Source organism: Sarcophilus harrisii, chromosome 2 (assembly GCF_902635505.1).
Source record: "Sarcophilus harrisii chromosome 2, mSarHar1.11, whole genome shotgun sequence".
Taxonomy (NCBI): Eukaryota; Metazoa; Chordata; class Mammalia; order Dasyuromorphia; family Dasyuridae; genus Sarcophilus; species Sarcophilus harrisii.
Window position 1 is genome coordinate 453,805,633 of NC_045427.1, and position 27,990 is coordinate 453,833,622.

General features: G+C 40.6%; 1 protein-coding gene across 2 annotated transcripts; it reads right to left on the reverse strand.

The window, feature by feature from the left end:
* Positions 1 to 434: 434 nt before the first annotated feature.
* Positions 435 to 27,663, reverse strand: WTIP (WT1 interacting protein). 2 transcript variants are annotated; one of them, XR_004232248.1, is made up of 9 exons: positions 26,545 to 27,663; positions 21,159 to 21,260; positions 16,697 to 16,764; positions 16,327 to 16,389; positions 15,926 to 16,056; positions 13,270 to 13,321; positions 12,418 to 12,486; positions 10,649 to 10,876; positions 435 to 1,755 (listed from the first exon to the last, which is right to left on the reverse strand). XR_004232248.1 is itself a non-coding variant. In XM_031954360.1 (8 exons), exons 1-8 carry the CDS (start codon positions 27,284 to 27,286, stop codon positions 10,736 to 10,738), a joined length of 1,368 nt encoding a protein of 455 aa, XP_031810220.1. In that variant the 5' UTR covers positions 27,287 to 27,663; the 3' UTR covers positions 8,339 to 10,735. The 2 variants fall into 2 exon arrangements, 1 of the variants encoding a protein (XP_031810220.1); XM_031954360.1 differs by lacking the exon at positions 435 to 1,755 and having other exon boundaries at positions 8,339 to 10,876.
* Positions 27,664 to 27,990: the final 327 nt, after the last annotated feature.

Here is a 27,990-nt window from a genome sequence, read left to right on the forward strand (position 1 = left end):
AAAAATGTTTATAGCAGCTCTTTCTGTGGTAGCAAAGAATTGGAAAATGAGTAGATGCCCATCAATTGGGGAATGGCTGAGCAACTTGTAATGAAGGTTATGGAATATTATTGTTCTATAAAAAATGATGAACAAGCTGATTTTAAAAAGGTCTGGAAAGATTTACATGAACCACTGCTGAGTGAAACAAGCAGAACTAGAAATACATTATACACAGTAACAAGAAGAATGTGCAATGATCAATTATGAAAGGCTTGGTTCTTCTCAGTGGTTCAGTGATTCAAAGCAATCCCAATCGACTTTGGACAGAAAATGCCATCTGCATCCAGAAAAATAACTAAGGACATTGAATGTAAATCAACACATGCTATGTTCACTTCTTTTTTATAGATTTTCTTTTCATCTCTCCCATGGTTTTTCCCTTTTGCTCTGATTTTTCTCTCCCAACATGATTCACAAAGCAATATATATTAAAAACAAATTTACTAGAAAACAAAAAAAGAAAGTCATAAAATCCAGCCCTAGGAAGTTGATTGTACCATTAGACTCTACCCTGACCAGACCACATCAGTATTGTGTCCATTTCTGAACATCACATTTCAGATGGGCCCAACAGACATGCAAAAAAGGGCAAATAGATGAAGGATTTTAGGATTGTGCCATTTGAGCATGAATAAAAGGAGCTGCAAATGTTTAATCTGTAGAAAAGATTTAGTGAGGACATGATGGCTGTTTTCAAGCATGTGTGCAGCACAAAAAAAATTACACACATACACAGAGGGCTCAATTTGACAGATACATATTAAACAAACTCAGTGTAAGCAATAACTTTTGTGTGTCAAAAAGGGATTCGATTTGTTCCACTTGTCCCTAGAGAACTGAGTCAAAAACAATGGGTGGAAGTCCCAGAGACAAATTTAGGTTGCCTGCAAGGAAAAATTTCCTGGCACAGAGCAATCCACAAGAGCTTATTCTGGGAGTGGTGACTTTCCTCCAGAGATGAGCCAAACTGATATTTGGATAGCTTCTCTACCCAACATTTGGATCCTGCTTATATGGCCAGCCAGTCTCTGTGGCTCCTCCATAGTTCACATCTTCCCTCCTTACTCCTGGGTTCTCAGGCACCTTTTGGAATGCCTCCGTTGCTAGACCTTACCATTTCAGTAGCAGAGGCCCACAGGGTCTCTCCATGTGACTATGGATTCTGAGTATCAAACCTTTTGACCTCCATTTTCCCAAGAGTTTGGGAAAGCAAAGACTGAATTACTATGTTATATTGTATTGAAGATTCTTCTCCGGGTATGGTTTGGCCTAAATAGCTTCTGTGACGCTTAGAAACTCTGAGATCCAGAGAGTCCTTTATCCTTGCAAGCTCAGACTTCTGGAATAAGCCCAGAAGGTAACCCTACCCCTGCTGGCCAGGTTTCTAGCCCTTAGCATCATCAGTCAGTTTGATAAAATCCAGCAGAGGTAGAGGAACACTGCCCTCTCCACTGTACCCTCAGAACCTTCATTCTTACAGGCCCCCCAACCTTCACTGGGCACATACATCCCCAAGAGGACAATTTATAGTTCTTCAATACTTCAGCAAACCAAGTCCATGTCTCTTCACGTTTCACAAGCTGACACTCCCTATGGAGATGTGGAATTGCTCTTAGCAATTTTCTTGCTGGAGCCAAGTCTGTCTGGGGGCACATCCTCCAACACTTTGCTGTTAGAGACTTCCACATAGTTCTTCAACAGGTTCCAGGAATGCTACATCACATGGCAGAAAAGAGAGTGGACATATAAGACCTCATTGTTTATGTTTCTATTAGTCACTGTTATACCACCATAAGCACATATGAGAAGACTACATTTCATATGAACCCTTGTTGGGATTGCCTGAAATTCCTAGGACTTCAATTCCCATGATATAGCTAAGTACTAGATGACTGGACCACAGGGGTACCAGAAACTCTTGGGAAGATGAAAGTCAAAAGGTTCTCTGCCAGGAATCCAGGATCACAAAATGGGCCTCTGACACTGAAATGGTAAGGTCTAGCAACTGAGAAGTTCTGATGTGTGCGTGAGGACCCAGGAAATAAGGAGACAAGACATGTGAACTGTGAAGGGGCCACAAAAGCAGATTCAAGTGTGTAGAGAAGTTAGCCAAACTTCAGTTTGGCCAAATGAGGAACCATATCATACATCACCATTTTAAAAACATAAGTAGTTCTTCCTGTAAGCTATTATGATAGGACTCAAAGATAAGATTCTACTCATTTGGGAACAGATGCTGAGATTTTTTTTTTTTCTATTGCTTTATTATCCAATCTATTTTGATATTTCAGGGCATGCTTCTTGCCTTTTCTATTAGTAAAAGATGAAGTGAATTTAGTCAGCCTTAGAAATTCCCAAGAAATAGAATAAAGGCAAAGCAACCAGATTAGTTAATCATCTAAAATATCTTCACATTGAATGAACTCTCATCCATGAGTCCAGAGTTAAGCTGCATATGGATTTGGGGGCTGGAGAGAGCTTTCTAGTTTGGGGAGGCACCTATTAAATGTGATAAAAAAGAAAAAGCTTTACTCTTTGAAGGTACATAAAATATTAAGTAAAGCATATTTTTAAAAAAAAGCAAATTTAAAAAAAAATTTAAAAAACATAACTTAATTACTGCACTGTATGAATACGATCAACCTGGGCAGGTTGGGAATACCCCAGTCTCAAAAAAGTTAAAAATTAAAAAAAAAAAAAAAAGATGTCATATGCTTCTTGAAGATACACCCTGAAGTTACACTTAAATTTGTAAATGATGAGTAGTCAGTAGCAGCTATGTGAAATTTCTCAATACCCTACTACAGGAGGAAGAAAAACATTTTTTTATTTTTTTATTAAAATTGAAGAAACTAAGTCAGAGAACAGTAATCAAAGTATAAGTGCCTGCAGAACTCAAGGACTACTCTAGAGTAAAGGTAGTATCTCATGGTGGACCCAAACTAAAATATAATCTGTGTTTGACAAAATAAGTAAAAATGCAATACAACACAAATTATGTTTATTTGTGATTTTCTAAGCCAATATGCATCTGTTTCAATATGAGTTAGCATCACTGTTCTAGATGGAGCCCAGGGATCAGAGGATAGAAATATGAGGAAATGTCACAGTTGTACCTGCTAATGCACATTTTTTGCTGTGAAAAGGGTACATGGAAAAACTTGAGCTAAAGAAGTTGGAATTTTAAGGGTCATTTAGAGGGAGAGAAAATTTGAAAGGATTTAAGGACAATAATTCAAGCTGAATGATAAAACTGAAAAAGGGGACTAGAGGTGAAGGATTCAAGGAGGAGAATTTAAGCAGTAGAACCCAAGGAGTAGGAAAAGGAAAAAGACTCAACTGGTTTGTTTTGGTTTGGAGGAGGCAATGAGGTAAAGTTAGGTGACTTCGGAAATTGAATTTGAACTCAGGTCTTCCTGACTCCAGACTGATGCTCTTGAAAAAGACTCAATTTGAAGGAGGGGACCAAGTAAGAATAGGAGTAGTAGAAGGGGGGAATGATAAGACAAGCAGGTAAGACAAAGCAAAAAGTACTAAGACAAAGCAGCTATATGGCACAATGAAGAGTCCAGTCTTGGAGGCAAGAGGACCTGAATTCAAATTTATTTTTTAGCTGTGTGATCCTGGACAAGTCACTTAACCCTAACTTTCTCAACAACAACCAAAAAAAGCAGGGAGAGGGGGTGGAAGAGAGTAATAAGATCAGAAGGGAAGTTGGGTATGACTGTCAATGCATTAACAAGGTTAGATTACATTGAATTCCCAATTCCTATATTTATGCACACCTGCATTTTTGATTTCCTTCACAAGCTAATTGTACAATGTTTCAGAGTCTGATTCTTTTTATACAGCAAAATAATGTTTTGGTCATGTATACTTATTGTGTATCTAATTTATATTTTAATGTATTTAACATCTACTGGTCATCCTGCCATCTAGGGGAGGGGGTGGGGGGTAAGAGGTGAAAAATTGGAACAAGAGGTTTGGCAATTGTTAACGCTGTAAAGTTATCCATGCATATAACCTGTAAATAAAAGGCTATTAAATAAATTTAAAAAAAAAAAAAAAAAGGTTAGAAAATGCTAATGAAATAGGATAGTAAAGAGTCCAGAGCTGAAGACCCAGTGCAGCTCAGTAAGGGAGGTACTTAACACTGTGTTTAGTGTAGTGTCTGCATGTAGCTGCACTTTAAAAATACAGAATCAAAAAATTTCAGGATCTCAGAGATGAAGGACATCACAGGAAACCATCATATAATCTAAGTTGTATTCAATTTTTATTTTGTTAAATATTTTCCAATTATATTTCATTCTGTCCCAATATCACTCAACAGCTCTTGTCTAGAATAGTCTTTAAAAGGCTTCCATGTGAAAACAAAGAATCTGAAATAGCACAGGAGAATCCTGAACTATTTCAGGAAGCTCAAGAGTAGAAAAACATGTGACAGGGGAAAAAAGGACCACTGCACATTTGGAATATTAATAAATGTTTGTGAGGATTAAGCAACAAAACAAATTTCTTCCCAAAGAAAACGGTGTTGAACCCTTCTCCTTCCTAGAAGGAAGCAGATGTTTTTCTACCAAGGGATGATGATATGGATCTTAGAGGTGCCATTAGATGAGAAATCATACAGTAGAGGTCAGAGGGCACCAGCTGTAGACTGCTACTAGTGGGGACAGAGACAGTTCCCTGATAAACTGATAACAAGAAATATGTTATCTTCCTGGGTTATTTTCAGGACTCTTGTGACCCTGTTTGGGGTCTTCTTAGCAAAAATACCAGTGGCTTGCCATTTCTTTCTCCAATCCATTTTAGTTGAGGAAACTGAGGCAGAGTTAAAGAGACTTGTCTAGGGTCACACAACTAGTTAAGTGCCTAAGACCAGATTTGAACTCACAAGGAACCTCCCTAACCCCAGGCCTGGCACTTGATCCACTCACATTTGAACCTAACTATTCTTATTAGGGTCTAACTCAGAACATCTCAAAACTTGTCAAACCAAATGAACACTACCTATTTTGTTTATTCACATGGGCACAAGTGATAGAACCAGAAAGATTCTAGGAAGATATGTCAAGTCATGGTCTTAAAAACTGAAAGTCTAGGGAACAGAGGCATTATTGTATATCAGTGCTGTCAAACTCAAATACAAGAGGCCATTAAATCAAACTTAAGGGATCCTCATTGACTTTAAAAAACCATATATTAACATTATCTATATTCTATTGTATTTTTATGTATTTTGGTAAATATTACTTGATTGCTGAAGCTAGCTTGATTGCAACTAAGGCCACTGTTTGTTGTGTCTCTGATCTGGGTCACTGCTGCAAGGACTTCAAAATTTAGGAAGTAGAAAGCAGGTTAAGATGTTATTTGAAGCAGAAGGAAATTTTTTCTTTACATAGCCAATGCAGGAATTATGTTTATAACAGGATTTGTTTTGGGTACTTTCATAACTGAGGAGGAAGGGCAGGAAGGAGAATACAGACCTGAAAATAAATAAAATTCATTTTTAAAATAGATGTTATCTGAGATGGTTGGGCTACCTGAGAGTAGGATGGGACCCATGCCTGGGATATGAAATCTGAAAGAGAGCTTTTTAAAAAGAAATTAAAAGAAACCCTGTTGGTAAAAGGGTTTTTACCAACCCTTTGGATGGAAAAAGAATGGAAAAGCATTAACTAGTAAGCATATTAATCAAAGGGAATCTAGGCAACAGAGAAGGGATCCATGATGTGAAAGCATATAGGTAAAGATTAAGGAAAACAAAAATAAAATTATCATGTTATACTATAATCCACCTTGACAGAAAGGGGTAATAGATCACAAGTCTAGAAGAGGAATAATGATGATAAACTTCAAATATCTGAGCATCTGCAAGAACTCTCATCTTGTTCAAAGCAAAATGCTTATAATTTCTTGATTTATCATTGTGTGGAAACAGGGAACATGAAGAATAGTTTCTAAAGTCAGACATACAACTCAAAAGCTAAGTAGTTTTTGTTGTTCACATATATTTAATAAAAGCAGGAGTGTGGACCAATGAGGTAGAGGGCAATAATCTTGCTTTTTTAGTTTAGCTTTTGTTCTCATTCCATTTCATTTGTAAGCAAATAAGAGCTTTTATTTGGGAGTGAAATGGGCTTAATAGCGTTAGCCTTCACACAGTACCTGAAAGTTGGTTGTTCAATTTTGAGGGAAATTTTTTGACAGGTTTCAAAATGGGTTTGCGGAGTATATGACAAAATGGGACTGATCAGAAATTTCTAAGCCTAAATCAGAGTTGGCTGGGACCAAAGACTTCAATTCAGTGCCAGATACCAGCAAAAAAAATGAGAATTTGGTATCCACATTATCCTGCAAGAGGTATCTTGTTAACTGTGGCTATGCTTGGTATATCCTTTGGTGGAGAGGATCAGTTTACCAAGAAAGATAAATCTGTACTGATAAGGTCATTCAATCCAAGGTTCATTTCTGATTTTGAGATCCATCTTGAGATTCACCGTAAGGACATGCTTATAAACACCTAAAATTGTGTTTATAAATGTCCATCATAAATTAGGTAGAATGGACATTACAACAATAATGCTTCACTGCTTTGAGAAGCAAAGAGCACCTTAGAAATTATTCTAGGAGAAACAGATCATTAAGGCACCAAGAAACGGCAAGATCTGTGCACAGGCATCCAGATTCCCAAGGTTCCTATTTCCTACTCGTTTGCCCTTCTTGTTCACCATCTCAAGCAACAGGAAACAGACATGAGGAGTCTGACTAAGGCTCCCTGCCTGATTTGGGGGCAGGCAGTAGCAAGCATTCTATGTTGTTGGCTTCTCGGGCCCACATTTTCCCTACATTCTCTTGAAATGAGACTAACTCTGGTTTCCCACAGATGGGGGGAAGAGGGGAGGGAGGTAGGGAAGAAAGTGTTAAAGAGTACAGGCTGAAACAAGAAATCCTAAGTGAGTGTTAGTCTTGAATATTTCTATTTTCAAAAAATAATTCTGAACAATAATTTACTTTTTTCTAAATTGCAAACTCCATCAGTAAGGCTTTTAACTGCCTCAGTCCTCAGAAATGTAAGAGTTAGTAGTAAGGAAAATTTTTTGCACATGTACCAAAGAGATTTTCTTGAAATCAATTCATTGTGGCATGAATTTAGCAACACTTGGTAGGAAATTTTGATCTCACATACTGTATGGGCAATTAATAAAGTAATAAGTCTAAAGAAGGACCAAGTAAATAAAGCAGCACAAGAGTCTATGTTAGCTGCTATTCCAGTATACAAATTGTTACATGGGTTACTCTTCAGATGAACAAAATCCCTATCACATATGTAATTGGGACATGGAGATGTGTTTTGACTACATCTCCCAGAATGCCCTAAGACTTGGAAGTAATTATTCTCTAGGAAAAGTTCCCAGGATTTCACTTTTCCCAAGAAACTTGTTGCCTAAAGGTAAGAGGAATTTCATTAGGAGACCTGAATTCTAATGGCAAAGAGATTTGGGGGAAAGGGGGAAAGTCATCTGGAAAAAGGATTCAGGAAGGAACCAATGAAAACCCTTTTTGCTGACTATGAAAAATAATTTGAAGGAGTTGATAAATTGACTTTGGTTTTAATAAGATTAACAAATATAAGCAGTCTAAAAAGAAAAGATGGATGCTGCATGGTAAAGGAAACTCAAAACTCTGAGATGAGCAATGTTTCCTCTTTCACTAGCAATTGTTTTCATTCTAAGAAAGTATTTTACTTTCAAAACATATACATTTAGGCTACTATATTAGTTTGAATCCTTGATTCAAATCTGATATAGAGATTCAAGCTGACTTAGGTATACTTACTTCCAAAATAGAATGTATTGAACCCAGCAAATCAGGGAAACCACGGATGGGGTGAAAAGTGAGCTACATATAAAATGATCTGAGTGACTAGAAGCAGACCACATGCAGATCTTGTTTTCTTCTGGCCTCTGACAATTCTTGAGGTTTCTGTAAGAGGCCTTTTGATTCCCAGGGCATGCTACCAAAGTTACTAAGCTGAAAATAATTCTTCCATCCCTACCCTCTCTCTCTCAATGGAGGGAAACAGAGGCAAATCCAACATCTGTCTTGAAGATTGACCAGCATATAAAACATTATAAATATTGGCCTCTATTTTAGGTAAAACAGAAAGTTTACGAAGAATACAAAGTCCTTCATGAACCTTGAGGTCACTGAACAAGTTGAAGTCTCAGACTAGAAGGGTGAAAGACTTTCTATCCCATCACACAGCATCTCCCACCCCTAATACCACAAGAAGCAGCTATAAAACATGTTTATTAGACAGAACAAAATCCCAGTGATAACTTAAGAAAAGGATGAGCAAATCTTTTACATAAATAAATAAATCTGTTTTTCCCCAAAAGTTCCATTTCCTTAAGGCCAAAGAAGTAGACACAGAAATAAAAGTACCCCACTCCTTCCCCCCATTCCTTCTGTGTTCTGAAGCCTCAGAGAAGCAAAAGCACATTTGGAAGTGACAAAAGAATTCATATAAAAATAGTTTAACTGGATTGTGTGCCCTGCACAAACCAGCTCCATGATATACAAACTGGGCATGTAAAGGATTTCCTACAAAGTTTCAGAAACAATCTAGGTCCAAGTTCTTGGAAGAAAACTATATTCTTTTAAAGAAAATGAAAATATTCTCAAAAGAAAAAAACTTAATTTAAGTCAAATTATGGCCTTTGCCTTGGCATCAGCTATACAATGAAGTTGTAAAAAACATCTCTCTTGCAGCACAAGGAAACAGGGTTTTATGTGTGTCCCACTCCTTTATCTCCCTCAAAATCCTTCTTCTCAAGGAGTTCTGATGGCTAAATTCCCTTCAGAAAGCTGTGCCCTTCAGTCCCTAATTCATACATACACACACACAATCACAATCACTGGCACAACCACATACATGCATCAGGACACACTGCCACTCGCACACACAACCTTAGCCACTGACACTGTCACAGCCAGGCACTTTGGACTTCAGGAACCTCAAGATGGGACCAAAAAAAAATGGTGAGGAAAGGTGACAAGGGATGTTGACAAAGCAGAGTAATAAGGGAGGAACTCCCAGTTTGTAGCAAAGGAGGAATCTACCATTGGACCACCTCTCTTATCACTTCCCAATATACTTGACACTTCCACACTCATTAGCACAAAGTCCATGAAGGATCCAACTAGTCTCTAAGGTTCCCACCTGATGCCCCTTCTCCTCTCCCTTAACTAACCCCCTGTACTGCCTAAACTGAATAGTATGTGGTAGTTAATAGGAAACCCAGGAAAGGACATAGGCAAATAGCAGCGGCTTTTTTTTCTGCCAGCACACACAGGAACACCACCCTTCCCACCTACACATAAGCATGTTATTTGTCCCAACCACACAACATTCATTCTAATCAGACATGCTTTGAACAACATGCTAACACTTCACCCTCTCTAGCCACATTCAAACACATTTATATTTCAACCACTACTCACAATACTCATCCTAATGAAACATGCTGCCCTCCTTCAGAAGATATACAAACCCACCACAATCCCCCAAAATTCTGTGGCACTCCCTGCTTCTTAACCCATCCAGACACACTGTTCCCTGGTCTTGCACACTCCATCTCTCCTCCATATCCTGGCTAATGATGGGGACAGATCCTTTCTGGATTCAGATATAGAACTACTGCCTTGGGCAATGTACTATAACATGTAAAGGCACAATCCCCAGAAGCACCTCATTCTGATCTATGGAGCCTGATTCTACCCATCCAGGGTCTAGAGGTCTCTGCCCTTGCAGTCACTAGGCTGTGGGCAGGCATGGGGACAATTACAATTTCAACCTCCATCAGAATAAGGGAGAAAAGCTCAGAAACAATGGGTCTTGAAAGCACAGCAATCCAGAACCACCACTGGGTAGCAATCAACATGGTACATTGGGCATCCCAAAGGAGATGGCTTCAGGAGAGTGGTTTATACCAAGTTTATACTAAGAATAGGTTATGTCCAATTTCCAATCTGCTCTTTTTCAGAAAGCAGGCATCCTTTCCATCCAATCTGTCTGACCTCCACTTTCAATAATCTTCTACCAAACCAGGTTGGTTCTGGGATCCCTGAGAATAGAATGTTTGTTTGGGAAGGAAGGCAAAGGGACCACTCAAACTTGAAGACAGAAATAAGCTGAGAGCTCAAAACCCCTGCAGGGACTGTGGAACACATCCTAGAGGACAAGAGGTGCACTGACTGAGGCTCCACAGGACCCAGGTCATCCCCATTTTCAGCAATCCCATGTGCTTAGAGCCCAGGGCTTTCTGATTCAAGAAACTGTGGAGATAGGGCTCCAAGGCTGCCACTTTAGAATCAAAAGGAAAAAGTGGCATAAATTAATTCATGGCAAGGGGAGATAGGGCCCAGCCCAGCCCTGGCATGAAGAAACTTGTAGAAAAAATGGTTTCATTCCACAGCTATCTGTCAGAATGTAAAAGCCTGAAGAGAAGAGGGCCATCTATGTCTGAAGGGACCAGTGCAAAGGCCCTCCTCTAGTCCAGAAACCCTCCTGAATGGCAGGTAGGGAAGAGACCCTCACCTCACTTTGCCCAGTGAAGCACATGGTTAAGGAACTGAAAAAACTCCCCTAGTCCTGGGCTTGAGCTCTGATCCATCAGGGAGTCCTTCAGAGCTCCGTCATATGCATAGTATAGTTGGTCAGGGCTGGGGTGGACAGGCGTCCCATGTGGCAGCTTCGACACAGCAGGTGGCCTTCCAAGGGATAGCAGCGGCGGCCTTCTTGATCATTCAGACGGAGCCCACAATCCTGTGGAATGAAGTATACCAGTGCAATACAATCAGCACCCATAACCATCAGCCTCCTTCACAGCCAGTCCGGTACACCACAAAAGGGTTAGCATTCTCAATGTGAGGGATTCGCTGGGAACCCCCCAAAGGTCCATCTACATCCCTATACTAAGACCACTTCCCACTCTAAACTCAGTGCCCATTTTGTTCTTGAATCTACTCTCCTGGGACACATTAAGAATGGGAAGTGATCTGATAAAGGCCTCATTTCCAAAACATATAGAGAATTGACTCTAATTTGTAAGAAATCAAGCCATTCTCCAATTGATAAATGGTCAAAGGATATAAACAGACAATTCTCAGATGAAGAAATTGAAACTATTTCTAGCCATATGAAAAGATGCTCCATGTCATTATTAATCAGAGAAATGGAAATTAAGACAACTCTAAGATACCACTACACACCTCTCAGATTGGCTAGGATGATAGGGAAAGATAATGCGGAATGTTGGAGGGGATGTGGGAAAACTGGGACACTAATACACTGTTGGTGGAACTGTGAAGACATCCAGCCATTCTGGAGAGCAATTTGGAACTATGCTCAAAAAGCTATCAAACTGTCCATACCCTTTGACCCAGCAGTGCTACTACTGGGCTTATATCCCAAAGAGATCATAAAGAAGAGAAAGGGACCTGTATGTGCACAAATGTTTGTGGCAGCCCTCTTTGTAGTGGCCAGAAACTGAGTGGATGCCCATCATTTGGAGAATGGCTGAATAAATTGTGGTATATGAATATTATGGAATATTATTGTTCTGTAAGAAATGACCAGCAGGATGATTTCAGAAAGGCCTGGAAAGACTTCCATGAACTGATGCTGAGTGAAATGAGCAGGATCAGGAGATCATTATATACTTCAACAACAATACTATATGATGATCAATTCTGATGGACATGGCCATCTCCAGCAATGAGATGAACCAAATCAGTTCCAAAAGAGCAGCAATGAATTGAACCAGCTACACCCAGCAAAAGCACTCTGGGAGATGACTGTGAACTATATATATATATATATATATATATATATATATATATATATAGAATATAGATATTATAAATAAATAATAATAAATAATAAAATAATAAATAAATAATAAAAAATTAATAATAAATATAGAATTTCCAATCCCTCTATTTGTCCGCCTGCATTTTTGATTTCCTTCACAGGTTAATTGTATACTTTTTCAAAGTCTAATTCTTTTTGTATAGCAAAATAATTGTTTGGACATGTATACTTATATTGTATTTAATTTATACTTTAACCTATTTAACATGTATTGGAGAAACCTGCCATTAGAGGGAGGAGATGGAGGGAAGGAGAGGAAAAATTGGAACAAAAGTTTGGCAATTGTCAATGCTGTAAAATTACCCATGCATATAACTTGTAAATAAAAAGCTATAATAAAAAAAAAATTATTACCTGAATGCTTAAAAAAAAGAATGGGAACTGATAGTAAATAAGGTCCCTCCCCCAAACCCCACAAAATCCCCTGGACACACCTCACAATGATAGCATTCCACATGATAATCTCTATCCATTGACACCACCCGAATAGTCTCTTCACAGCCCTGGATGAAAAAAAATACAAGGTCATAAACATGTGTGCATGCTTACACAGAGAAACCCATATGTGCTTCTTCAGTACTTCTGCAGAGACAGGAATAAGCAGCCCTGAAAAAGGTTGAGCAAGCCCTCCCACCACAGATGCTAGCTCTCCCTCAGGAGATGAGTTAAATCGTGCTGAGGATAACTGACAGATCTCAAACCTCTCACTAAGTTAGGGGGATGTGCACCTCAAGCATGAGAATACTTTCCCTGAAGGAATGGGAGGAAGAGAACAATTTGTTCCAGCGGCCATGAAAGAAACCCAACAGCAAGTGTTACGGAGTGCTTAGGACTTGGTCAGTCATCGAAGACTGCAAGGTACCTTGGGCCAGTTGTCTTGACTTTTGTCCTACCATTAGGCTTCAATGATTCAGAAAGAATGAGACTGCTTCATTTAAAATCAATTCATGAGCAACACAAGGTATCACCTGTGATATCACTGGTCCCCTTCAAAAACTAAGGACAATCAACACCATGTACTTATACAGCTAGACTGAGTACATGCATTTGGGGTAATATCATTAGTTTTCTTTGAAAACAAATGAAAACAACATACATGTACATGGAAAAAAAAAAGTGTACTTACTCTTCTAAAAGTTTTAAGTTCATCCTTGCAATATTTTGGACAGATCCCTAACCTCATATCTCACTATCCATCCCAATCACTGCTGGCAAAGATCCTGGCCTAAGTGAACCCAGTGGAATCAAAGTATCTATGATTCCACCAGGCTATCATATATACCTACCTTTGCAGGAAGGATGGGTCGGGTACATGAGGCACATTTAGGTGCAAAAACCCTGAAGGGGGAAAAAAAAAGAGCTATAGGAATGGGAGTCAGAAGCTAAGGAATTATATGTCAGCAACTCAATGGTATCTTCCTAGAGTCAAGTACCTCAATGGAGCCACCAGCCCGGCTCCTTCTTCCTATGGCATCCTTCATCAGTAGCATGCACAGTTACATAGTCAACCTCCCTTATTTTTCTTCCCATCACTTACTCACTCTCCCTGCCACCACCTCCCTATCACCACCACCACCACCAAACACTTGAGCCCTTTCATTCACTCTTTGGTTCTCGATTCAATCCTAGTCTCTTGACAGGTTTTTCATTTCAGTCTTTTACTTCTACTTGTATACTACTTTTCTTATTTCTAAATCTTGACTTATACAGAACATATGGAAAAGGAGCTCCACCTAACAAATACACATATATAAAGCATAGGTGGAGAAAAGAAAGGCGATCCCCATCCTACTAATAAACATATACAAAAGCATATGGAAGCTGGAGAGAAGTCCCAGAAACATGGAAATATCTATCAGTAAATTAACTAATCACTTATTACATGTTGCAAGAAACAAGAAAAAAATATGTGCCAAATAAAAAATAATACAATGTTTGAATACAAAATCTTAAAATAATGTAAAAGAGGTGCTAGATCAAACAGGAAAATTACTGCTAATGACATAGAAAAGAAATACTGGTGTCCAGAGTAAGAGAGGGAATGCTACTACCATACTCTATCCTGATTAGACCAAACAGTATTCTCTTCAGTTCTGGGGAATATATTTTAGAAATTACTGACAATTTGGAGTATGTTTGGAGTATGGACACAGAGCAACCAGGATGGTGAGAAAAGTTATGCCATATGAGGATAGAATCTGGTCCTGTGAGACACTACAGATATTACAGTCTACATCTATAAGATGGAGAAATTAAGATTCAGTGGCTTGCCCCAAATCACACAGGGGCCAGTTACAAGCACAAACCTTCACCACTCCAAGGCCAGCAGGCTCTAGCTACAGATACTGGTAACTATCATGGATCCTTAGGGGGACACCAGGACAAAAGAAAACCTTGCTATAAAACATCTAAGAAAGAACCTAGAGATAATATTCAGCCTGCAGAAGAGTAGACTTGGGAGGGACAATAGCTACCTTCAAACATCTGAAAGGCCATCTGTGAATGAGAATTAGATTGTTCTGCTTGGCCTCAGAGCTCAGAAATAGAAACAGTATATGTATACATTGAAGAGAATCTGTTTTCTTTTCTTTGTGAGGAAAAACTTATAATAATTATTAGGGTTATCTAAAAGTCAAATGAACTGTCCTGGTAGGTTGAGCAGTTCCCTATCACTGGAGACTAGCAGAGAGAGGCTGAATGGCCATTAGTCTCCAATTATCTTGTATTTATTTATCAGTTTAAAAATGCTACACCTCCCTGCAGAATGTAAATTTCTTGAGAAAGGAGTTTGTCTTTCATTTCCATCTTAATGAATCCTCCATATCTATCATGGTGCCTTATACATAGTAAATGCTTGTTAAATGCTTAATAACTTGAATTGAGCATTGTATAGGGGTTCCAGCCCAGTTATCAGTTTGACTAGAAAACAGAAAGAACCCTCCCAACCCAAGGATCCTGACTCCATGGATTAGGATCCCCAGAAGACCCCTCTGTATGAATCTGCATCTGATCTGTGGTCCATGATCTAAGACAAAGATCAGACAATGTCTACCAGTCTCTCCTCATTCTGAGGAGACATGGATTTTCCCAGGATATGTCCTGCATGGCCTGCCTCAGTCTGGACACAATAGTAACTCATCTAAGGAAACAAACCCTGAGGAGACAAAAAAGAGAAACAAGCTCAGGCCTCATCACAAGAAAGGAAAGGTATCCAATGGCCCCCCCACAGGCATTACAACAACCTCAGACTCAGAAAGGAATCAGCAGGTCCTCACCAGCTGGGTGACCCTAGCTGGGCACATCACTGGGACCACCTGAGCCTCAGTGTCAGCATCATTAAATGATGTGAAGCACAGAAACTATTACAAAAGTCTATTGCAATAAAAGTGCTTTGTAACCTATAAAACACTTTAAGGATGAGTTCTAATTGATATTGTTATTATGATCCTATCTAGGACAAGAAGGTAAAACCTTTAACACTCCAGCCTGAGAAATAGTCACAGAATCAGAGATGATGACAGGGAAGCTGGTGGGGACAAACAGGCCAACAAAGAGGCAGGAGAATGAGGCTGACATACAGGCCAGCGCAAGGCCACATCACAGTCTCACAGTGGGGAAAGGCCTCGGGCAGGGGCTAGAGCACTGGGTTCTGAATCAGAGTGGGGACACAAATCTGAGCTCAGCCACTTATTTCTAGGGTGACCTTAGGTGAGCCACCTGCCTCTTAGCCTTCTTCATCTGTAAAATGAGGCGGCTGGACCAGGGATTGGATTAGAGGTTGGATCAGATGACCGCTAACGTTCTTTCCTATGAGCCTAGGACACGTAACAGGGCAGCACGCCTTGGGACCAGGCTCACACATAACTGCTCTAGGCCACATAGGCTCGCACATGCCACAGTATCACACGAGGCTCTTGGCCCCACAGCCTTTAAATCACTCACGTGTGATAATCTTTGACACAGTAAATATTGTTCTCGACATCCACGGTGAAAGGGACGCCATCCAAGCACTCATTACACACAACACATCGGAAACAGCCGGGGTGGTAGGACTTCCCAAGGGCCTGAAGAATCTGGAGGCAGAAGAGACAGAGAAAGAGACAACACAAAGAGGGAGGTGGAAGGCAAGAAACAGACATACGTTCAGAAACACAGAGACACCCAAAGTTACAACAGAAGGACCTGCACCTTTCAGGAGGTGCCCACACCCCTGCCCGGGAACAGGCTTCAGTGGAGCCTCTGGAAGTCATACAACAAACACAGGAAACTTCTGAGAGAAGTTCTGGAGGGCCCTGAAGGAGGGGATCCAGGTTCTTAAGCAAAGATGAGGTAGATTTTCTTACCATCTCCATGATGAGGTGTCCGCACACGAAGCACTTGTCGGCCGTTTGCTGAAACCCTGAGTACTGAGAATGAGGACACAGAATCTATAACCAGTCATGTTACCAGCCATTGCCAAGGATCCCCTCCTGTCCTCTCACTATCACCCCTCCAAGGGATGAACAGGCTCTAGTTGTGACAGTAGGAAAGGAAGCTGCCTATCCTAAATGCCCCTTTCTTATCGGGAGGGGAAATCATTATTATGTCAAATCTCAAATGAGGGGGGAAAAAAGCCAGCCCAGCCAGGACTCATCCTCCCCCATTTCTACTTCCATCAGCATTCCCCCCTGCCATCAGCCTCACAGAGGACAGATAACCAAAGGCCTAACTCACCAGGAAGTCCTCCTCACAGTAGACTTTCCCAGCCACATTGTAGAAGGCCTTTCCCCGGAGTCTTCTCCCTATGAAGAAGACAGGGGAAACAAGGAAGCAGTTATCAAGGTAATAGCAAAGACCACAATAACCTCTATTCCTTCCCCAAAGATAATAAGCAAGAAGAAAGAACTAAACACCTTCATCTCCTTCCAAAATTGATTTGACCAAGGTTACCCACAATCCCTGTACTGCTGAATCATCTTTGACTTTTGTTCCATTTGAAACAACTGAGAAACTTTAATTACCTAGACATTTCCTTGAGCTATCCCTTCAGCAAAGATGAGAAACTAACAGATTTCTGACTTGCTCTGCCTCACTCATCCTTTTAAAGAGAAGGAAACATTGAAGGAAATTTCTCAACAGAAAAAAGTAGTTGCTGATGTAGAAATGATGAGAACTCTGGGAGGTAGTGGCTTCATCACAGAATTTGTCATTTAGGAGAGGAAATTTGGGAATAATTAGACCTATACATTTGAGGAGAAGGGAAAGCAAAGACTTCAGAGAAAAAAAAAAAAATTAGAATCCACAAAATTCTGTAAGGGAAATGAGCCCAAGAGGGATGAAATGCTTTCATAAAAGAAATTCTGAAGACACAAACCCAATGATTCTAATCATAGTTTGGTTTTTGGCAAGCTGAATTTGAGGTACTAGTAGAGGACAAACAGATAGAATTGACCCACAGATATGAGCTAAATGAGAGTATAGTTAAAGGGATATACAACTGCGTGAATTCAAAAAGGGAAAAATTTTAAGTGAATCACTGTCAACTTGGAAAGACTCAAATCTCTAGTTGAATTCTCCAGGCTGTTTAGTATTTAGGGTTAAGTTTGACTCTTCCTTTACCTCACTTCTTACATTTCATTACGAGGTGTCTAATTCTACCTCTACAATATCTCTCACCTTTGTCCCCTCCTCTTTATTCTATCTTTATCCATTGTATGCTTAGAATAGGCCCTCATGAAAAGGACCCATATATACAAAAATATTTGTGGCAGCCCTTTTTATGGGGGCAAAGAACTGGAAACTGAGTGGATGCCCATCAGTTGGAAAATGGTATATGAATATTATGGAATATTATTGTTCTATAAGAAATGATCAGCTGGAATACAATGCTTTGCAAGGGTTAATGTTGCAGAATTATCTATGCATATGTTTTGAAAAATAAAAACTTTTAATAAAAATTTTTAAAAATCCACAGGATAATTTCTGAAAGGCCTGGAGAGACTGACATGAATTGATACTAAGTGAAGTGAGGAGAAAGAAGAGAACATTATACACAGCAACAAGATTATGTGATGATCAATTCTGATGGACTTGACTCTTTTCAACAATGAGGGGATTCAGGTCAAGTCCAACAGACGTGTGATGGAGAGAGCCATCTGTATCCAGAGAAAGGACTGTGGGGACGGAGTATAGACCACAACATAGTTTTTCATCTTTTTTGTTGTTGTTTGCTTGCTTTTTTTTTTACTTTCTCATTTTTTTCATTTTTGATGTGATTTTTCTTGTGCAGCATGATAGGTATGAAAATATGTTTAGAAGAATTGCACATGTTTAACTTATATTGGATTACTTGTTGTCTAGGGGAGAAAATTGAAACAAGGTTTTGCAAGGGTGAATGTTAAAAATTATCTTTGAATGTATTTTGAAAATAAAAAGCTATTCTTTAAAAAAAAAATTAAAAGAGATCCTCATTAACTTCTATCTTTACAATTTCAATAACTTCTGAATGCTATCCCTATATTCTATACCTCCAACTCAATCCTCCTATTACTTCTTACAGAAATAGATTCATGTCATTCCTCTACTCAAAAACTTTCAGTGGCTGCCTACTTGCCAACTGTAGAGTTTTAATTCCATTTGCCTAACATTCAAGGTCTTCCACAATCTGATACCATACTACCTTCCAGACTTATCTCATATTATTATCATATATAAACTCCATACTCCAGATAAATGGTTTCTTCTAGCTGATAACAATATTCCCCCTTCAATTTTAGGAAACACTTTGTTTTTCAATCCTCTACTACAGTTATAATATACAACATTATATTGTATGTGTGTCATCCTCCTATTAGATACAAGATTATCAGAACAGGAATTGTCTTAATTTAATTTTGTGTGTCTCTCAACACCTTACAGCCAGTTAGAGCTTAAAAAGTGTTTATTTGAAAGTTATATGCCTGTAATGGAATCACACTGTGACATAAGTAATGACAAAAAAGATGAATTCAGATGAACTCAAGAGACTTGTATGATGGAAGCAGAATGAAGGAGAGTCAAGACAATAATTAATACAATAACTCCATTTTAAAAATATAGAGAAAACAACACAAGAAAGACATCAGAATTCTAATCAATGCAGTAGCCAGGCTTGACTACAAAGGACTATCAAGAAAGCATTTCAAGCTTTTCTCAGAAAAGAGATTATGGACAATAGGTACAGAATGAATCACATATTATTAAACAGACAGACCAAATGTGTTGATACGTTTTGCTTAACCATGCACTTTTGTTAGAAAGAAGTATTCGATTGTGGACAAAGGATTTTGGAGATAGAATGTTGTTTTTTTGTTTTTGTTTTGTTTTTTTAATTACAAATAAATTATTTGGAGAGGGAGAGAAAGGAGAACTATTTGATGAATGAGCAAATGAATTGTCACAATAGTCCTAGGAGAGATCCAAGGCAGCTGGGCTTACTCACACGTCTTCACCATAATCCTTCCCCTCAAGCGGTAGAAATAATTACCATTCACTCTTAGTTATCCCCACACTGGAACCCCCAATGGCTAAAAATCAAATTTTTATTTATTTTATTCATTATTTATTGTGAGATATAAGCTCCTGACTAATCTTTACTTCTAGAAGAGAGCTGGAAGATGATTTACCTAACATAGGCCAAGTCCAGAAATGCACCCTCTACATGAGTACTTGACTTCCCAAGTTTGGTTTGCCAACATAGGCGGTGTGCTCAGGATAGTCATAAATCAAAGACTAATGGATTCTAAGAGCAGTGACAGGATGGAAAATAATAAAGTGGACAAAGAGGGAGAGCTCTCAATCTCTCTGAAAGCTGGCCCTGACTGAAGTAAGATACACTTTCAGGAACAACATCTTTAAACCCACAAACTTGGAAATATATAGGATGGGCTTTTTTACAGTGTCAAATTAATTCCTAGGAAAACAATTAAATTTATATTAAAAGCAAATTACATACATTGGGGAATGACAAAAAAGTTGAGGTATATTAATATAATGGAATATCAATGTACTGTAAGAATGAATATGAAAATAGCAAAACATGGGAAAATATAAGAACTGATGCAAAGAAAAATAAACAGAACCAGGAAAACAATATTGATAGTGACTACAACAAAATGAATGGAATGAACATCAAAATAACTAAAACCAAATACTATGAAATTATAGTGACCAAACTTAGACCCAAAGAAAAGATATATAAAGGGACTCTCCTATCTGCTTTGAGAGAGATAGGAAGTACCTACATCCTGAGAAGTTTAAATTCCTTTGACAGATTGGTTAATTTTGCTGAAATGTAAATGACATAGACAAATTGGTTAATTTTGCTGAAATGTAAATGACATAAAAATAAAATATAACAATACAAATTTTTTAAAGCAAATAATATATAATAACTCCTTCATGACTCCAATACTCATCTTCATGTTTGACATCAGACCCCCTAGCTTCCCAGAAAAAACCTCAACCCTAACACTGAGGTAAGTGGCATGGCCAGCAAAGCCCACTCCCTCTCGAATTAGCCCTCACTGGTAGCAGGGTAACAGGAGATGCCTGTTTCACAGATGACTGCACATTAGGGAGGACGGACTCTGGTGAAGGACTTCTCCTCAGCAGTCTTTCCATGTTCTGTGAGAGCTATCTAATGATCCTACGCATCTTTCCTCGAGTCCTCTCCCTTCTCATTCCCTTGGACTTCCAGAAAGCTACCAATGAGTAAGTATAAGAGGAATGGGATAAAATCCTTTTCCCTCTCTACCAAATTGCTAGAGGTCCAAAGGAAGGAAAGCACATACAGAGAAAGAGGAGTATAAAAAATAAGAGTAGAGTTGTTTCTACAGCTCTTCTATACCACAGGTAAGGAGTTTCCTTCACTAGAGTCTATCTTACCAGTGCTGTCACCAATCCTCTTTGATGGATCCCCAGTCACTGGAGATCAAGCAGAAGTTCACTGCTCACTTCTGCTACAGTCTTCTCCATGCATATCTACAAAACTGTCCTTAGTAAATCCATGTCTCTTATGTATGTGTTCCCTGGTTACATGTCTGTATACCCTTTATATAGTAACCTACAAATTAACAAATCAGATATATGTAATTCACAGGTGCATATCTACCCAGTCTGGTGTGCCTGGGCTGGTGTCTGAGCTAAGTGCACCTACCGCAAGAGTAGCAAGTGAAGCAGTTGGTGTGGTAAAGGCTCCCCATTGCCTGGCAGGCTTGACTTGCACCATAGATGCCTGTCCTGCACTTTATACAAACTCCTGAAGGAGGAAAAGAAACAGAATATTTAGTAATTCATGGCAGAACACTTAACCTCCCAACCCTAGAATCTTCTTGTCCTCCCCTCTCTGCACAGTCCTCATTTCCAAGATGGATAGATCATTTCCAAGTGTAACAGATTCAGTGCCATATATGAACATCACCATACAGAAACCAAGAGTCAGAGCTCTCAGATCTGAGTACCTCAGGCATTCTATGTACTTCATATCCAGAGAAGCACATCAATCCTATCAATGAATTTCTACATTTGAATCAAGAAATTTCATCACCCTACCTCCTGACCTAGGACAAGATCATTCTCTGAAAAAACAATATAGTTGAAGGAAAAAAATGCATTAGAATTATAATTAGAAGACCTTAGCTTGATATTTGCTAGGAGTATAACCACTTCACTTTTGCTCTATGGTCTTCAGTATCCTCATCTGTAAAATGAGAATCATAATATGTGCACTATCTACCTCACTTTATAAAGTGCTATATAAATACAAAAACATTGATGGTTTTTGTTTAATATTCAAAATTCAGCTAGAATTGTATCTATCTACCTCCATTAAGGGCAGTTAAGGGATAAAAGGAGTAAGTATAGTTCCAATAATAGCAGGAAATATTTAGGCAAAGACCTCTACTATATACATTTTCTAATTTGTATTATTGTTTTTTGCTCAACTCAGCAAACCTCTACTGAATATTTATTATGTGCAAGGAAACCAGAATGATATGATGGAAAAGGTCCTGGACTAAGAGTCAGGTCCTAAGTCCTAACTTCTCTAATCACTCTTTAGCATTAATTTCTCTCCCTAGGTCTCAGTTTAAAATAAAAGGATTAAACTAGCTAATGTTTAAGGTTCTATGCCCTTCCTCTAAGAAACTTTCCCTGGTCCTCTCCTTCCTCAACCTCATTAACAGCTCAAACAATACCTCATAAATACCTCCCTCAAACTCCTCATAATCTACTCTATACTACAGGTATTCATGTTGGTGTCTCATCTCTCCCTCTCCCAAATCTGACTAGGAATTCCATGAGGGCATGCACTCCATCTTATCCAGAGGATCAAAATATTTAAAGCAGAAGTTCTTAACCTGGGTTTGTGAACTTATTTTTTTAATATGTTGATAACTGTATTTCAATATCACATCCCATGTAACCCTCTAAGATGATAGATTGGAGAAGAATTACATCGCAGGACCATAAGATGATAGATCGAATTGGAAGGGATCTCATAAGCCATATGGTGCAATCACCTAATTTTATAGATGAGGAAATTGAGGCTTAGAAGGACTAAGTGATATTCCAATGATCGCAAAGACAGTAAAGCACGAGAAACTGGTTTTGAACAGAAGTGTTCTGACTCCAAAGCTAATTCTTTTTCCTTTGTACCACATTAACTGCATTGATGGAGTGAGTCTCCACACTGGGAATTCCCTACACCAATAAAATTACAGAGAAAAGAAGGAAGGAAAGAAGGGAGGAAGAGAGGGAGGGAGAAAGGGAGAGAGGGAAGGAAAGAAGAGGAAAGGAAGAAAGGAAGGAAGGGAGGAAGGGAGGAAAGGAGGGATGAAAGGAGGGAAAATACTGGACTTGGAATCAATAATTCAAGTTTAAATTCTGTCTCAGAGATTTACTAAGCTATAGCATCATGTACAGATCATTTAACTTCTCAGATTCTTAGCTTCTTCATCTATACAACGGGGGTAAAAGTAATTGCACCTCATAGAGCTGTTATGAAGAAAGCATTTTACAAACCTTTAGTGCTTCTAAAAGTGTGAGTCATTATTATTATTACTGTTTCTTAGATAAAATCAGGTTAATTGCCTCTCTCCCAAGAACAGACATTCGACTGAATTGAGATTCTATGATTCTTGGAGCCATGGGGCAGCACTTGGGGTAGGGAAATGGGAGAAATGCAAGGATGAATAGAACTCAACCATTGCATTCCCCCAAAGTTCATGTTGGCAACATCACTGGTGGCATCTAGGCTTTCTTTGCCAAATTTTGCCTGTTGAGCTTCTATTCTTTACCATGGTACATAATCTTACCTCCAGGCTAACCCAAAAAGACATCACCCTCAATGACAGACATCCATAGGAGGTCATTGTGGTGTCATCCCAAACTCTAAATTCTGGCTAAGATAGTTAATGGCAAGAAAGCAGCAGAGACAGACAGTGTCTTCCCTATGTAATAGCAGAGAAACTGATGAGTTTAAACTAGCTGACCGGGATGGAACTCATATCCAAAAATCATTCTGGCCCTGAGCAACTGAAGCAGGGAACCTTTATAGCTAACTAGGGTTTGTCAACAGAATAACCTGAGTATACAATCTGATAGGGGAAACAAAGGCAAATAAAAGGGGCAAGGACAGTAGGTAAGCGGACAAGCCATAATTCCAGGAAAGGATCATAACTTAGTCTTGACAGGATAAGGGTCAAGGTAAGAAGATCAAGGGCTGGAGACAATGAGGCAAGGGGCAATAATCAAACAGAGGGGGAATTATCCTAGCAAGGCTCAAGATAATGCACCTGGATTTTATGATTCAATGGAATGTAAAGTGGCCAAAGCTTCAAGGTTTTTCCTGATTCAATTCTCCCAGTTCTAATGGCAAGGAAAAGAGGGAGGGAGGAGAAGGCACTATAATAATTTTATTCAAGGTAGTGCAATTTAGGGCATAACACCTACTTGGCCTCCAAAAAATACCAATGTCCTGGGAAGAAATTCCCAGAATTAGGAACAATTTGGTCCAGCAGTTCTATTAATACTTTAGATGTGTCTAGTATATACTAGGCATACATATATGTGCATTATCTACCCTATGAGGTAAATTGTACTGTAAGAGAAAACCCCCCAAAAAATAAATATATGTGTGTGTGTGTGTGTGTGTGTGTGTGTATGTGTGTGTGGTATGTCAAAAGTCAATGCAACTTTAAACTTTAGAAAATTGCACTGAGACTTTTGAATCACTGAATTTCCCATTTTGAAATTTGAAAGCTGAATTTCCTATGCCCACTTATACTCTTAAAATAAATCCAAAATATAAAAATCCAAATTTGCTAATAGCCTGAAAGCTGATTCTACAGGAACCTCCCTGAATGAAAGTGCAACTAGTACAACTGACAAGACTGGATTTGCAGTTTTCTAGGAACATCAGTTATCCAATGTCCTAACTGGTTGTGCAGATATATATAGTTTAGGGAAAGGAAAAGGTTAAGAATTTGAATACACACTAGACAGACATCTTTCAGATTAACTAAAATGACAGGAAAAAATAATGATGAATTTTTTAAGGGTATGTGGAAAAACTGAGACATTAATATACTGTTAGAGTTATGAACTTATTCAACCATTATGCAGAACAATTTGGAACTATGCCCAAAGGTCTACCAAACTACATACCCTTTGATCCAGCAGTGTCTCTACTAGAGATCATAAAAAATGAAAAAGGACCCACATGTGTAAAAATGTTTGTAGGAGCCTTTTTTGTTGTGGCAAGGAACTGGAAACTGAGTGGATGCCCATCAGTTGGCGAATGGCTGAATAAGTTATGATATATGGATGCTATAGATTATTGTTCTATAAAAAATGATCATCAGGATGATTTCAGAAAGGCCTGGAAAGACTTTTTAACCAAGAGAACATTGTATATGGCAACAACAAGATTATGTGATGATCAATTCTGATGGATGTGGCTCTTTTCAACAATGAGGTGATTCAAGCCAATTCCAATAGACTTATGATGGAGCCATCCACAGCCAGAGAGATAACTCTCTCTGTGAGGACTGAATGTGGATCACAACACAGTATTTTACCATTTTTGTTATTGTTTGCTTGCTTTTTGTTTTCTTTCTCATTTTTTTTCCTTTTTGATCTGATTTTTCTTATGCAGCATGACAAATGTGGAAATATGAATAGAAGAACTACATATTTAACATATATTGCATTACTTGCTGTCTAGGAGAGGGAGAAAAAAATTGGGACAAGGTTTTGCAAGAATGAATGTTGGAAAACTATCTTTGCATATATTTTGAAAATAAAAAGCTATTTTTTTTTTCAATTGAGTACAGCAAAAGGTCCCTGGGCAGGTATATCAAACTCATTACCTCAGTGGTCTCAGACTGTTCCATGATGGTTTTTTATCAAATTAACCATGAACTCCTGTCAGTTCTGCTATCTATCTCTTTCTTTTTCCTTCTATTCACATAGTCAATGATAGTATTTCTTCACCACTCATACCATAATGTTGGTCTCCTAATTGAAAAATCTCTACTAACTCCAGCCTTTGCCCTCTTCAATTCATCTTCCATACAGGTGCTAAAATAATCTTCCTAAGGTACAGGCCATGTCACTCTCATGTTCAAAATCTTCTAGTTGCTTTTCCCATTGCTTATAGAAAAATACATAAATTCCTTGGTTTATCACTTAAAATCTTCAACCTTACCTCAATCTGTCCCTCTTGTCTTTCACTCATTTGGAGCTGGGAAGGGGTGGAGAGGAGTGCAAAAAGGGATACTTTTTAATGTGATCTTTACAAACTTTATTATAAAAATTCTGTGCTCTGGCAACAAGATTATACGATGATTAAGTCTGATGGACTCGGCTCTCCTCAACGATGAAGATGATTCAAACCAGTTCTAATTATTCAGTAATGAAGAGAGCCATCTACCCCCAGAGAGAGGCCTGTGGGAAGTGAGTGTGGTTCACAACATAGCATTCTCACTCCTTTTGTTGTTGTTTGCGCGCATTTTACTTTGCTTTTTTCTCTTGTGCTGCACGATAATTATCTCACTATGTATACATGTACTGGATCTAACATATATTTCTACTATATTTAATGCCTATTGGACTACTTGTCATTTAGAGGGGAGTGTGGGGAAGGGAGGGAAATTAGAACACGGTTTTACAAGGGCTAATGTTGAAGAATTGTCTACCGCTTTGAAAAATAAAAAGCTTTAATTAACAGAAAAAAAAAAAAATCTGTGCTTCAGGGCCCTTGGGAGATTGGTTTTGTGCTGTCCTAAGAGCTAAAAGCTGGAGCAGGGACCAGGAAAAGGCAAATAATACCTTTCCAAATTTCTGCCCTGAAGCTCCCCCTTCATGCGGTCACCGCTTACAACTTTCTAGCTTGAGCCCCCCAGCCAGCCTTTACCCAGTAATTTCCCAAGCCCAAGTTCTTCCTCCTCCTCCTCCATCCCTTAAGGCCCTTGGCCCCGGCTCCCAGCCAATGGCTCCGCGAACGCCCCTAGCCCAAACGACTCGGGTCAAAGGTCACTCACCAAAGTACTCCTCCTTCGCCCTCAGGTCCAGCTGCCTCTCCAGCTCCAGAGTGAGCGCCTCCAGCCTTCGCTCCGCGGGGCTGGGACCACTCTCCCGCCCCGCCGTCACCTGGAAGGGCAGCTGAAGCCGGACTCCGGCCGCGGGGTGGGCCAGGCCGGCCGAGCCTGGAGGCGGCGGGGCGGGCGGCAGCAGCAGGTCGGCGTGGGCACCCGCCGAGCCCCGGGAGCTCAGGCTAGAAACGCTGGAGCGGGCGCTGCTGCCGACCCCGAGGCCTCCACACCAGGAGGGGCGGCGGGGGGGGGCGGCGCCGAGTGGCCCCGGCCCCCGGGGGTCGGAGCAGCTGGAGCGCGGGCTGCTGTTTCTCTGGTCGTAGCCGAGGCTGATGCCGCTGGTGCGAGCGCTGCAGGGTCGGCTCTCATAGCCCTCCGAATCGGCCAGACTGGCCCCGCGAGAACTGCTTGCGGCCTTGGCGCTGGGCTCCAAAGAGGGGGCTGCCGGGCGGGCACCGTGGCCCTCGTAGGCGGGCCGCCACTGACCGCGCTCCAGGCAGCCTCCGGGCTCCGAGCAGCCGCCACCGTCTAACCTCCAGGAACGAGCGGGGGCCGTCTCCTCCGGGGGCGCAGGCCGCTGCCCTGGCCGCCCCCGGCACCAGCCGTCTGAGCCTGGTTCGGCCAGGGACAGATCGGCCAGCAGCCTACTGGCGCGAAGCAAAGCGACCGCGTCCGCCTGCGAGCGCTGCATGGCCCGACCCTGGCCCGGTCCCTGGAGCCGCCCCGCCCTGGGCCAAGCAGGCGCACCGGGCTCACGGGGCTCCGACTCCAGCTCCTCCCGGGCGGGGGCTCCGGCCGCACCGCGGCGCCGAGTCGTCACCTCCGCAGCCGCCGCCTCCTCCCGCCTTGGCTGAGGCTAAGGCTGACGCTGAGGCCGAGAGGCAGCGGCGGCGGCATCGTCCGGGCCTCGGAGCCCATCCGGCCCCGGGGCCCTTCGGAATCAGGTAGGGGCCCCCGGGCTCGGGGTCCCCGGAGCCCGGCCCCGCTGGAGAGGCGCGGCCTTAGCGCACGGCCAGCGCGCGACGCGGAGGAATTTGGACTCCCGGGTTTGGTCCTAGCTGTCTACCCCCCGCCCCTTCCTCCCCCGCCTCTCTCCTTCCGCGAGGTCTCGGGGCTCAGTCGCGTCCGGAAAGAGGAGGGACTCCTTTGGTAGGGGCAGGAATGAGAGGAAAGAAAACGAGGCACTGCGGCTCTGGAATGTGAGAGCTGCTCTAGGGGGGTGACTAGAAGTGGCAACCAGACGGGAACGGGTTGGGAGCTAGCGCAGCGGCCAGTGTCAGCTTCTTTTCTCCGGCGCAGTCCACGCTGACGACCCAAGACTTGGCTTGTCAGCTTGAACTGTTGCTCTGCGCACTAGAGGAGGAAGAGGAGGAGGCAGGCGCCTTCCACAAGCTC

Coding starts and splice junctions, on each gene's coding strand:
- WTIP (XM_031954360.1), bottom strand. CDS start 27,286: ATGCAGCGCTCGCAGGCGGACGCGGTCGCTTTGCTTCGCGCCAGTAGG. Junction 16,765..21,158: donor CTTCACTTGCTACTCTTGCG/GTAGGTGCACTT, acceptor TCTTCTTCATAG/GGAGAAGACTCCGGGGAAAG. Junction 16,057..16,326: donor GACACCTCATCATGGAGATG/GTAAGAAAATCT, acceptor TTCTGCCTCCAG/ATTCTTCAGGCCCTTGGGAA.